Here is a 12489-nt window from a genome sequence, read left to right as displayed (position 1 = left end):
GAAGGGGACACAGTGTCAAGTTGTGGCGGGGGAGGTCTAGGCTGGATGTTAGGAGGAAGTTGTTGTCAGAGAGAGTGATTGGCATTGGAATGGGCTGCCCAGGGAGGTGGTGGAGTTGCTGTGCCTGGAGGTGTTGAAGCCAAGCCTGGCTGAGGCACTTAGTGCCATGGTCTGGTTGACTGGCCAGGGCTGGGTTAGGGTTGGCCTGGATGATTCTTGGAGGTCTCTTCCAACCTGGCTGATTCTATGACTCTATCTTAAACAGATCAAGTTAGTGAAGCAGGTGAGGAGTGTAGAGATTTCCTTCTTGTTCTTAACTTCAAATAAAGCCATTGCTGCATCCTGTTGCTTCTTGAACAGTGGTGACTGTGGTGAGTTGCTGTAGATAGTTCTTGCATTTAATAAATAGAAGTTTTGTAAAGGGACTTAACAATATACATCTTCCAGTGAAGATGTGGCACTCTTTTATCTTTAATCCTGATGTGGGTTTCAAAACCTTCCCTGTAATTTGCATCCAGTCAGTAAAACCCAGACCAACCTGAAAAACCAATTTTACACAGTCACCACAACTTCACTTTGGCAAGAAAGAGAATATGCTTAGTTCTGAAGCTGCTTTAGAGATTAGGTGGTGCTTTCTCCTAGCTCTGCATTCTTTCCCAAGCTAGCATTTCACTTTCATGTAGTCACAGTGTGACTTTCATCTAGTTTTTCTGCTGAGGGAGGCAGGTGGAGGTGGGTATTTCATACTCTAGGAGGACTCCATGTCTGGTATGGAAAGCTTGCCCTCTGCAGATGTATGTAAACATTTGAATGTAGCAAAAGCAAAGGAACACGTTCCACCAAAACCCAGGCAGAGCAGGCAGACTCCTGTCCCTCCTGCCTCTGTCTGCCCTAGGTTCATGCTGTGTTGGCCAAATGGGCCAGTGATACTCCTTTTGTGGAGTTTTGTGGGCTGCTGAAAGAGTGCCTAACTGTAGTGTGCCTGCTCTGTCCAGCCACTGCTGCATGACTGCTCATGAATATTGATGTAATGAGCGTTGTGTCCTGACTGGCAGATGACACCAAGCTAGGAGTAGGTGTGGAGCTGTTGGAGAGTAGGAGAGCTTTGCAGAGGGACCTTGACAGGCTGGATGGGTGGGCAGAGGCCAATGGGATGAGAAGGCCAAGTGCAGGGTTTTACACTTTGGCCACAACAGCACCATGCAGCACTACAGGCTGGGGACAGGGGCAATGAGGCTGGTGAGAGGCCTGGAAAAAAGGCCTTTGAGGAGAGGCTGAGGGAGCTGGGGGTGTGCAGCCTGCAGAAGAGGAGGCTCAGGGCAGACCTCATTGCTGTCTGCAACTCCCTGAAGGGAGTCTGTGGCCAGGTGGGGTTGGTCTCTTCTGCCAGGCAAGCAGAAACAGAAGGGGACAGAGCCTCAAGTTGTGGCAGGGCAGGTCTAGGCTGGATGTTAGGAGGAAGTTGTTGGCAGAGAGAGTGATTGGCATTGGAATGGGCTGCCCAGGGAGGTGGTGGAGTTGCTGTCCCTGGAGGAGTTGAAGCAAAGCCTGGCTGAGGCACTTAGTGCCATGGTCTGGTTGACTGGACAGGACTGGGTGCTAGGTTTGGGCTGGATGATCTTGGAGGTCTCTTCCAACCTGGTTGGTATGATTTTCTGATGTTCTTTTATTTGAGAAGCTGCTTGCTGGCCTCTGTGTGCAGTGGGGTTTTACACTCAGCAAAGGAGTGGTAGTTTGCCATAGAATGCTTTAGGTTGGAAGGCATCCAGGAAAGTTGTCTAGTTCAGCAGACAGCAGAGACATCTGCAACTAGAATAGTTTGCTCAGAGCCCCAAACAACCTGACCCTGGATGTTTCCAGGTATGGGATGTCTGCCACCTCTCTGGGCAACCTGGGCTCGTGTCTCATCACCCTTACTGTAAAGTTGTTTTCCTTCTGTCTATTCTAAATCTCCCTCTTTTAGATTATAAACATCAATCCTTGTCTTATCACAACAGAATCTGCTCACAAGTCTGTCCCCAGCTTTCTTAGAGGTCACTTTAAGTACTGAAAGGATATTGAAGGTCTTCCTGGAGTCTTCTCTTTTCCAGGCTGGACAACCCCAACTCTCTCAGCCTGGCATCACTGCAGAGGGCTTCTAGCTCTCCCATCATTGCTGTGGCCTTCTCTGGCCCCACTCCCAACAGGTCCATGTCTGTGCTGTGCTGAGGACTCCAGAACTGGCCCCAGCACTGTAGGTGGAGTCTCACCAAAGTGGAGCAGAGGGACAGAATCTCCTCCATTCACCTGCTGCCCACACTGGTGGGGATCAGCCCAGGACACAGATGGCTCTGGGCTGGCAGTGCTCAGTGCCAGCTCATGGTCAGTTTTTCACCCACGAGCGCCCCTAAGTCCTTCTGCTCTCCATCCCTTCATCCTCCTGCTTGGACTGATACTGAGGATTGTTCCAACCCAGATTCAGGACCTTGCACTTGGCATCATGGAACCTCATGAGATTCACATGGTCCCACATTGTGAGCTTGCCCAGGTAGTTGTCATTCATTAGTAGCTGCCATCCTTTTGGTATGTTTTGTATGGATCTTCTTGAAGACCCAATCAAGGAGGCATTCCCAAGGAAGAGAGCTACTGAGGGAAGCTATAGTCTTTTTATCACTTCTCCTTAAGGATAGCTAGGCAGCTAGAGGAGCAGGAGTGCTGTAGCAATGTGCTGACATGCACTGGTGGGAATTGGCTGTGCTCTGACCATACCCAGTCACAGGTAATGTGGTTTCAGCAGTGCTAGCAGGACACTGTTGCCAGGTAAAGCTTGGAATGTTGTGTAAGCAGGTTGTGGTTTGTAGTTTTTCCTGGAAAGGACTTGAGCTAAGCAGGGGAAAGTAATAAAAGCCATGGTTAAGAATGAGAATTCTTAGTGTGGTGACTCAGAGCTCTACTGCAAGGGGTAAACTATAGCAGTTGTAGGCAGCCTCTGCAGACATGGCCTCACTTCATCTGTGCACTCTTGTGTGAATGTCCTTTAGAAGAATTCAATGATTTGCTTCAGTCTGTTCCTAATTTATTGTTTTATTACTTTCTTGCAGGCAGGCAGAAGTCCTGAAGGCTGACATGACAGGTAATTGCCTTTATTATACAGTTGATCTAGCTGCTAGTACTTAATTCCTGGCTTGGTTTTGTGTTCCTTATGCTTATCATTGTGAAGAATTCTCTGGAAAGTGTGTGACATGATGTTAAAGGTTTATCCTCCTCCTAAACAGCATTTTAACAGCAGTGCCCCTTTATCCTGTATCTAAAAATAGAGGTGTTTTTAAAGTTGACTTTGGATGTGTTAAATCACTTGAGATAGAGATCACACCCCTACTCCTCTCCCATTGTATTCTCCATTTGGGGGGTGAGACTCTTGTCCAGATGAGCTTCTGTCCAGGACCTTCTCTTGTTGGATTTGGGAAGGATCTGGATGGTTTTGAGAAACAGGGGTGATGGAAATAATTGATCTGACCACTGTTATAGAAGTGCAGCCTGTAGATGCTATAAAAAGCTACAGGCTATGTTTTGAGCTCTCTGTTTATGGCACATGGAAATGGTTTATATTAATGTATCAGCCATGCAGTGTAGGCAGCTTGAGTAATTAACTTCAACCATGATTACTGCCTTACTATAGTATATGTAGTCCCCATAGGAACATTATAGCTGCCTGGGTCCATCTGACCCAACAGGAGCAGCAACATCAGCAGCAGAATGGGTTCCCTGGAGTGAGTGAGGCCCATCCCATCCCTTGTGTTCTCATAGCCCCAGCTCAGGTTTTAGAATCATAGAATTTAAGATGCAGTACAAGCATTATCTAATTCCAAGTATGGTGCTAAACCATGGTGCTCAGCATCACGTCTCTGTGTCTTTCAAACACCTCCAGGGGTGGGGATACAACCATCTCCCTGGACAGCCTGTTCTAGTGTTTGAGAACCCTTTCAGTGAAGAAGCTTCTGCTAATATCCAACCCAAACCTTCCCTGGCATAACTTGAGGTCGTTTCCTCTTACACTATCACTTGTTCCTTGGCAGAAGTGACCAACCCTCACCTGGCTCCATCTTCCTTTCAGGGAGTTGTAGAGAGCCACAATCTTTACCCTTAGCTTCCACGTCTCCAACCCCAGTTCCCTCAACTGCTCTTACCTTGACCCATGGGCCTGTTGTTATGTATTCCCTCTCTGTCTAAGAAGGGAAGTGTGTGGTGGTTTGGGTGTTCCCTGCCCCTCCCACACTTTTAGAAATACCCAACTAGACTCAGCCGGCTCTGGGAATATAAATGAAGCTATTTATTTACAGCTAGCACAATATACAAGCAGCTATTTACAGTATATACAGTTATAGACAGAAATAGACAAGGGAAAAGTAATACAGCAACACAACTCCCCTCCCAGAAACCTCAGTCCCCAGGAGGGGCTCTCAACCACCCCTGCACCTTCCCCCTGCCCCTCTCAACCTTACCCCAGTCCTAAGGAAGAAAGAGGTTCAGCCAAGAGATTAAGAAGCAAAGGTGAGTGGCAGGTGAGGTGAGGGAGCTACAGCTCAGCCAGAGCCCAGCCAGAGTGTGCAGCAAAATGGCCAGAGTGTTATCTAGTGTTTTCCCTTCTTGTTCCCATACATCTCAGTGAGACTGTGAGGGGAGTAGACATCACCATTGTTTTCCTTTTCACAGCCCATGATCTGCTTTTTCTCACCAAAATATTCTACCCTCTTCCAAACTAGCACAAAGTGATAGAGTGGCTTTGGTGCACATGTGGCCCCCAGCCAGGGCCATGCCACTGCAGCTCCTCAGGAGAACTGTTCTCTAGACCTTGGTTTTGCAAGGCATGGGGAATCAGATTCTAACTCGAGGTGGCAGGGAGCAGTATTTACATTTATCCTCAGTGGCTCCCAAGCACTGAGGGAATGCTAAGCATGCAGTTGTACTCACTCACAGTATTCCCCCAGATACCAACAGTGTTGGCTCTTGGGACCATCCTGCTTAGCATCCCTTGATGGCCTTGATTGTTTTTTCAGGTTACTCTGGGAATTTTTCTACATTCATCAAGTGCCAAGAAATTCTGGAGTTTAATGACTTGGCACCAGCCTTGTAGACTTAGATAATGGTTCAGCTCCATGATCTTAAAGGCCTTTGCCAACCAAAATGATTCTATGACTGTAGGATTTGTGGAGAATCATTTCTGAGTTGAGTTCTTTAACTTGCCTGCAGGAACACAACTGTGCTCATAGAATCAACCATGTTGGAAGAGACCTCCAAGATCATCCAGTCCAACTTAGCATCCAGCCCTGGCCAGTCAACCAGACTATGGCACTAAGTGCCCCATCCAGGCTTGTCTTGAACACCTCCAGGGTCAGTGACTCCACCACCTCCCTGGGCAGCCCATTCCAATGCCAATCACTCTGAGTGTAGGAGACCTAGAGGAGCCTCAGTGGACATTGTTTCTCCCTCTCAGGAGAGGTGTCAGACAGGGATAACAGCACATCACAGGCTCAGCTTCAGTCCTGCCCTAGGCTACAGAAGTCCCCAGATTCTACAGACTGATACTAAGCAGATGCCCCAATGCCCACATCACTGTTATCAGTTGGATTTTTCCTGGTGAGCATTCCCAGGCCAGGTACCCCACTCATCAGAGTAGTCCTGCTGCCTAGAGAGCTGACACATGGGTGTGTTAACAGCCAGCAGCATGCAGTGCTGAAGCATTCCCTTACATGTGTAGCTCTGGTGCTGTGCTCTCAGCTGATCAGTGACCAGTTAATCCCCAGTCCTTGTGTACTTCTTTGTATTACATTTTGCTGATGAATCTGTGATAAAAACAGCTTTTTGGCATCAGATCTTAGACTCATAGACTGGTTTGGGTTGGAAGGGACCTCAGAGATCATCCAGTTCCAGCTGCCCTGCCATGGGCAGGAACACCTCCTACTAGAGCAGGTTGCTCAAGGTGCCAGCCAACCTTGCTTTGAATACTTCCAGGCTTGGAACCTCCACAACTTCTCTGGGCAACCTGTTTCAGTGCCTCCCCACCCTCATGGGAAAGAATTTCCTCCCAATACCTCATCTAAATAGAACTGTTTCCAGTTTGAAGCTGCTACCCCTCATCCTGTCACTACCTGCTGTTGTAAAAAGTTCCTTACTTTGAGTGCTGTGTCCAGTTCTGGGGCCCTCAATTCAGGAGAGATGTTGAGGTGCTGGAAGGTGTCCAGAGAAGGGCAATGAAGCTGGTGAGGGGCCTGGAGCAGAGCCCTGTGAGGAGAGGCTGAGGGAGCTGGGGGTGTGCAGCCTGCAGAAGAGGAGGCTCAGGGCAGAGCTCATTGCTGTCTACAACTCCCTGAAGGGAGGCTGTAGCCAGGTGGGGTTGGTCTCTTCTGCCAGGCAAGCAGCAACAGAAGAAGGGGACACAGTCTCAAGTTGTGGCAGGGGAGGTCTAGGCTGGATGTTAGGAGGAAGTTGTTGTCAGAGAGAGTGATTGGCATTGGAATGGGCTGCCCAGGGAGGTGGTGGAGTCTTTGTGCCTGGAGGTGTTGAAGCCAAGCCTGGCTGAGGCACTTAGTGCCATGGTCTGGTTGATTGGCCAGGGCTGGGTGCTAGGTTGGCCTGGATGATGTTGGAGGTCTCTCCCAACCTGCTTGATTCTATGATTCCTCTTCTGCTCTCCTTTAGGATGTCCCTTTCAAATACTAGAAGGCTGCCATGTTCTCTGCATTGGTGGAGGAGTGAAAAATCAGTTGGAATAATTCCCCAAGTCTGTTTATTAACCAAAGGTGTTGTCTTTGGTTGTTTCTGTTGCTCAGATTCGAAGCTGGGTCCAGCTGAAGTCTGGACATCCAGACAGGCTCTCCAGGACTTATATCAGAAAATGCTAGTGACCGATTTGGAGTATGCTTTAGATAAAAAAGTGGAGCAGGACCTGTAAGTACCTCAAGAAACTTGTATGTTTGTGTGTCAATCTGGGCTGATGAGCAGGAAACCCTGAGAAGAGCAGTTCTATCCTGTGAAATGGGTGTCTTCCTCCCTTTGTAATGGGACCTGTGCTGTGGTGGATGCACTGCAGAACTGATGGAGAGCATGCAGTATGTTAGCGTTTTATCTCTGTCATTCAGTGGCTGCTTATATCAGGCAGGGGTGGGGTTTGGCAAGCCAGGTGAAAAGGGGTGGAGGGGAAACATGGCTTCTCTGTGTCATGGGAGGGCTGAAGTTTGGAGCTTACAGAAAGGAGAAAATTTGCCCCATGTGATTATTTGTAGCTTCGAGCAAGGTCTAGCAGTTGATTAGCTGCCTAAGACCCTCGCTTGAGCTTAAAACCCTCTGAGATAGAGGTCTGGGCAAAGGGAGGAAAATGAGGAGACAGCTTCTCATCATGTGCCATGAAGACTCCAGTATCAATGGAAGATCCTGATGGCTTTTCTCCATACTTGGGGTCTCTTTTTGGGTATTTAAGTCACAAACATGGATTGGAACAGGTTTCATTTTGAGAAGCATGTGGTTCTTCCAGCACTCTGAGAGAAGCAAGATGTCCTGTCCATGCCTCTAGAGGCTGAATGGTTTTTTTTAACTGGAATTTCTATATCTTACCTTCAGAACATGAGAAAAAATACAAACTGATACAAATTCTGTTAGTGTTAGCTATGTTGTACCAGATTCTGATTCCCTAATTCCAAGAGATGAGGACTGATGATGGTTCTCTATTGAACGCAATTTCTCATCTGAGTGCTGCCTGAATTTGTGTATTCCTTTCCCTGTCTGGATCTATGTAATTAAAATGGTTCTTTCCTGTTGCTTGAGATAATTCCAAAGTAAGAAAGAAAATGTTTTGTTTGTTTTCAGTTGGAACCATGCCTTTAAAAATCAGATCACGACGCTGCAGGGTCAGGCGAAAAACAGAGCAAATCCAAATCGAAGCGAAGTTCAGGCGAACCTCTCTCTGTTCTTAGAGGCAGCTAGTGGCTTCTACACACAGGTGAGTGGAAAAAAATACATTGGCTGTGGGATATTTGGGTAGGCTGGAAGCAAATGTGCTTCAGCTTTAAGTTGAACACCTATTCTGCTCATGAGAGGTGAGCTTCAATGTCGTCCTAGCCTGTAATCTCCTTGAGGAAGGGTGTTAGGATCAGTTCTAGGTAGGTAAAATCTCTTTGCATAGCATAGGAAACTGTTGCTGTGTTGGATTCATAGATTCACTCATTTATAGATTCATAGAATGGTTTAGATTGGAAAGGACTTTGAAGGTCTTCTAGTTCCAACCCTCTTGCTGTGGGTGGGGAAACCTCCCACTAGACCAGGTCAAGGCCTCATCCAACCTGGCCTTGAACACCTCTGGGGGGGGAGCATCCACAACCTCTCTGGGCAACAAGTTGCAGTGTCTTGCCACACTCACTATAAAGAACTTTCTAATCTCCAGTCTAAATCTTCCCTCCTCATGCTTCAATCCATTCCTTCTTGTCCTACCACTCCCTATCACATTCCATCTCATCTTTGGCAGATAGTTGTAGCCACATTCAGGTGCTGGAATCACAGAATGAGTCAGGCTAGAAAAGACCTTCAAGATCATGAGTCCAACCCATCACCTAACACCTTCTAATTAACTAAACTGTGGCACTAAGTGCCTCATCCAACCTCTGAACACCTCCAAGGACAGTGACTCCACCACCTCCCTGGGCAGCCCATTCCAATGCCAATCACTCTCTCTAGCAAGAACTTCCTCCTCACATCCAGCCTAGACCTCCCCTGCCACAACTTGAGACTGTGTCCCCTTCTTCTGTTGCTGGTTGTCTGGCAGCAGAGCCCAACCCCACCTGGCTACAGCCTCCCTGCAGGGAGCTGTAGACAGCAATGAGCTCTGCCCTGAGCCTCCTCTTCTGCAGGCTGCACACCCCCAGCTCCCTCAGCCTCTCCTCCCAGGACTGTGTTCCAGGCCTCTCACCAGCTTTGTTGCCCTTCTCTGGACACCTTTCAGCACCTTAACATCTCTCTTGAATGGAGGAGCCTAGAACTGGACACAGCACTCAAGGTGTGGCCTGCGCAGTGCTGCATAGGTGTAGATATACATCAGGTATACTCATAACCTTCTCTTCTCCAGGGTGGGCAGCCCCAGCTTTCTCAGGCTGTCCAGGGGAGGTTCTCCAGCCCCTTGATCATCTCCAGCCCCTTGATCATCTTTGTGGCCCTCCCTATATGAAGCTATTGATGTGCTTTTTTTGATCAGCCACAACCTTGAGCTGATCTGAAACTTGCATGAGTCTGGTAGTTGTTTTGGTGCTCCATAAAAACATGGCAACAATTTAAGTTCTCTCCTAACAGTATCCTCTTTAAAGCCTGACACTGACTGCTTTGGGTAAGATCAGAGGTCCTTTTGGCCCCATATTTTGTCTTACAGTAAGTAGTCTGCTGTGACTGCTCAGAGCAACACTGAGTAGTAGAGAAATGTAGAATGATACTTCCCTGTTCTTATTCTCTTGTTTTCTGGCTGCACATTTATAGCCTTCTTGAGCTAGTTCTTATCTCAGACATCTGGCTCTCAAGAGGTTTAGTCTTTCTTGACTCTTCAGTCTCTTAAAGCCATTTACTCTCTCTATGTACTGATCTGTGGTGAAGAATTCTGTATTTTAATTGCAATGTCTCAAAGTAACAACAACACAACCAAAAAAAATCTCCCAGCCCAACAAATGTGCACTTAAGTAGGGTAGTTGTCCCCAGGAGAATCATGCAGCATTTACAACATAGAATGGTTTATGTTGGAAGGGAGCTTTTAAAGGTCACCTAATACAACCCTTCTGCAATGAGCAGGGTTGTCTGCTACTAGAGCAGGTTGTGCACAGCTCTAAACTACCTGACCTGCAATGCTTCCAGGGACTGGGCATCTACCACCTTTCTGTGGTGGTGTCTGAGACCTGTACCATGAGGGCCACGAGGATGATCAGAGGGCTGGAGCATCTCTCCTATGAGGACAGACTGAAAGAGTTGGGGCTGTGGAGTCTGGAGAAGGGGAGGCTCCAAGGTGTTCCTGTGGACTTCCAGTATCTGAAGGGGGCCTACAAAAAAGCTGGGCAAGGACTTTTTAGGCTCTCAGAGGGTACTAGGGGGAATGGAGCAAAGCTGGAGGTGGGTAGGTTCAGCCTGGATGTGAGGAGGATGTTGTTCAGCATGAAAGTGGTGAGAGCTTGTAAAGGGTTGCCCAGGGAGGTGTTTGAGGCCCCATGGCTGGAGATGTTTAAGGCCAGGCTGGCTGAGGCTGTGTGCAGCCTGCTCTAGGGCAGGGTGTCCCTGCCCATGACAGGGTGGTTGGGACTGGATGATCCTGTGGTCCCTTCCAACCCTGACTGATTCTATCAGGTCCAGGTAAATGACATCAGTTGCTTGCTCCTTATCATGATCTTGAAAGTCCCTTCCAACCCAAACCATTCTATGAATCTGTGGTGATTTATTCATCATAGCAATAGAGTAGCTTACGAGCTCAGGATGCAGAGCTCCTTCTCACTGAAGTAAAACTTGTTTTCACGGTCCTGAGCAAAATAATTCAGCATGAATCATAATGACTTCCTTATGGAGAATGTCACAGAGATTTAAAGTTATGGCTGGAGTACTGTGTCCAGCTCTATCTCTCTTGAAGTGAGGAGCCCAAGGGACTGCTGGAAAGAGTCCATCAGAGGCTATGAAGATGCTGAGGCAAGTGGAACACCTGCAGTTCAAGAGAGATGTTGAGATACTGGAACGTGTCCAGAGAAGGGCGATGAAGCTGGTGAAAGGCCTGGAACACAAACCCTATGAGGAGAGACTGAGGGAGCTGGGGGTGTTTAGCTTGGAGAAGAGGAGGCTCATTGCTGTCTACAACTCCCTGAAGGGAGGTTGTGGCCAGGTGGGGGGTGGCCTCTTCTCCCAGGCAAGCAGCAACAGAACAAGGGGACACAGTCTCAAGCTGTGCCGGGGGAGGTATAGGCTGGATGTTAGGAGAAAGTTCTTCACAGAGAGAGTGATTGGCATTGGAATGGGCTGCCCAGGGAGGTGGTGGAGGCACCGTCCCTGGAGGTGTTCAAGAAAAGACTGGATAAGGCACTTAGTGCCATGGTCTAGTTGACTGGATAGGGCTGGGTGCTAGGTTGGCCTGGCTGAGCTTGGAGGTCTCTTCCAACCTGCTTGATTCTATGATTCTATAACTTTGAAGTGAGTGTGCTGCAACCCTGGAGCAAGCTGCCCAGAGAGGCTGTGAAGCCTCCATTTCTGGAGAGATTCCAAACCCACCTGGACATTGTGATCCTGGGCAAACTGCTCTGAGTGATTCCAACCCCCAGAAAGTGGGGGCTGATCCAAACAGCAGGGAGGTTGGACTGGATGATCTCCAGAGATCCCATCCAACCGCCCACCCTGCTGGGATTCTGCGTGACTTAAAGTTTCACCCTCAGTAACCTGCACTTATTCGCTTCAAAGTTGTTAGCTAATCCATGCCTCCCAATGATGTTCTTTTGTCCTTTGTTTGAGTGCTTTTCTGATGCTCTGGCTGCTGCTAAGCTGGACCTGTTCTTCTAGTTATTGCAGGAATTGTGCACAGTTTTTAATGTCGACTTGCCGTGTCGTGTGAAGTCTTCCCAACTGGGAATCATTAGCAATAAACAGACGCACACCAGCGCCATAGTGAAGCCGCAGTCTAGCTCCTGCTCATACATCTGCCAGCACTGCCTTGTCCACCTTGGAGATATTGGTGAGTTTGGGGAGGGAAAAAAAGAGGTGGGACGTTGATTTCAGCCTTCACAAAAAAAGGGATTTGTGTATATGTGATGGTTTGGGTGTTACCTGCCCCCCTCCCACCTTGTGAAATTACCCAGACTAGACTCAGCCAGCTGGAAATTAAGGAGTAAAGCTTTGTATTCACAGCTTAGCACAAGGTACAGGCAGGTATTTACACTAGATACAGAAATATCCAAGTTAAAAAGTAATGCAGAAACACAGTACTCCTCCCAGAAACAAGAGTCCCCAGGAGGGGCTCCCAACCACCCTTCCACCTCCTTTCCTCCGCTCCACCTTATCCCAGAGTTTGCCTTATGTTCAAGGTGAGGTTGGAGGATGAGCCAGAGGAGTTAGGAAGCAGAAGGATTAGTTACACAGAAAGCAGGCCAGAGAGAAAACTACAGGCACCAGCTGCAACAGAGTCACTGCCTTATCTGTGTTTATGTTCTTGTTTTTATCCATCCCAGCAAGCCTCTGAGTGAAGTAGACATCACCACTGTTTCTTTTTCACAGCCTATCATCTAATTTCTTTCACTAAAATATTCCAGCTAGCCTCAATCTAGTACAGCATACTATGGACAGTTGCTAGATGAGTAGTCAGTTCCAGAGGAGGGCCATAATGGTGACCAGAGAGCTAGAGCACCTCTCCTATTGGGGCAGGCTGGGAGAGGCTGTTCAGCCTGGAGAAGAGAAGCTCTGGGGAAACCTTTTAGCAGCCTTCCAGTACCTGAAGTGGACTACAAGAAAGCTGGG

The 12489-nt window shown here is 48.1% G+C and overlaps 1 protein-coding gene across 4 annotated transcripts in view; it reads left to right on the top strand.

Annotated features, from left to right (window-relative positions):
- The window catches only part of SMG7 (SMG7 nonsense mediated mRNA decay factor), an 80711-nt gene that overhangs the window by 29256 nt on the left and 38966 nt on the right, over positions 1–12489 (top strand). For all 4 annotated transcript variants that reach the window (XM_064148083.1, XM_064148082.1, XM_064148084.1 and 1 more), the window contains exons 2-5: positions 3081–3112; positions 6810–6927; positions 7843–7975; positions 11539–11710. In XM_064148083.1, coding sequence (XP_064004153.1) covers positions 3081–3112; positions 6810–6927; positions 7843–7975; positions 11539–11710 — 455 coding nt within the window. The remainder of the gene's footprint in view (positions 1–3080; positions 3113–6809; positions 6928–7842; positions 7976–11538; positions 11711–12489) is intronic.

The sequence above is a fragment of the Pogoniulus pusillus genome, chromosome 8, assembly GCF_015220805.1.
Source record: "Pogoniulus pusillus isolate bPogPus1 chromosome 8, bPogPus1.pri, whole genome shotgun sequence".
NCBI lineage: Eukaryota > Metazoa > Chordata > Aves > Piciformes > Lybiidae > Pogoniulus > Pogoniulus pusillus.
This window is presented reverse-complemented; position numbering and strand designations above follow the sequence as displayed.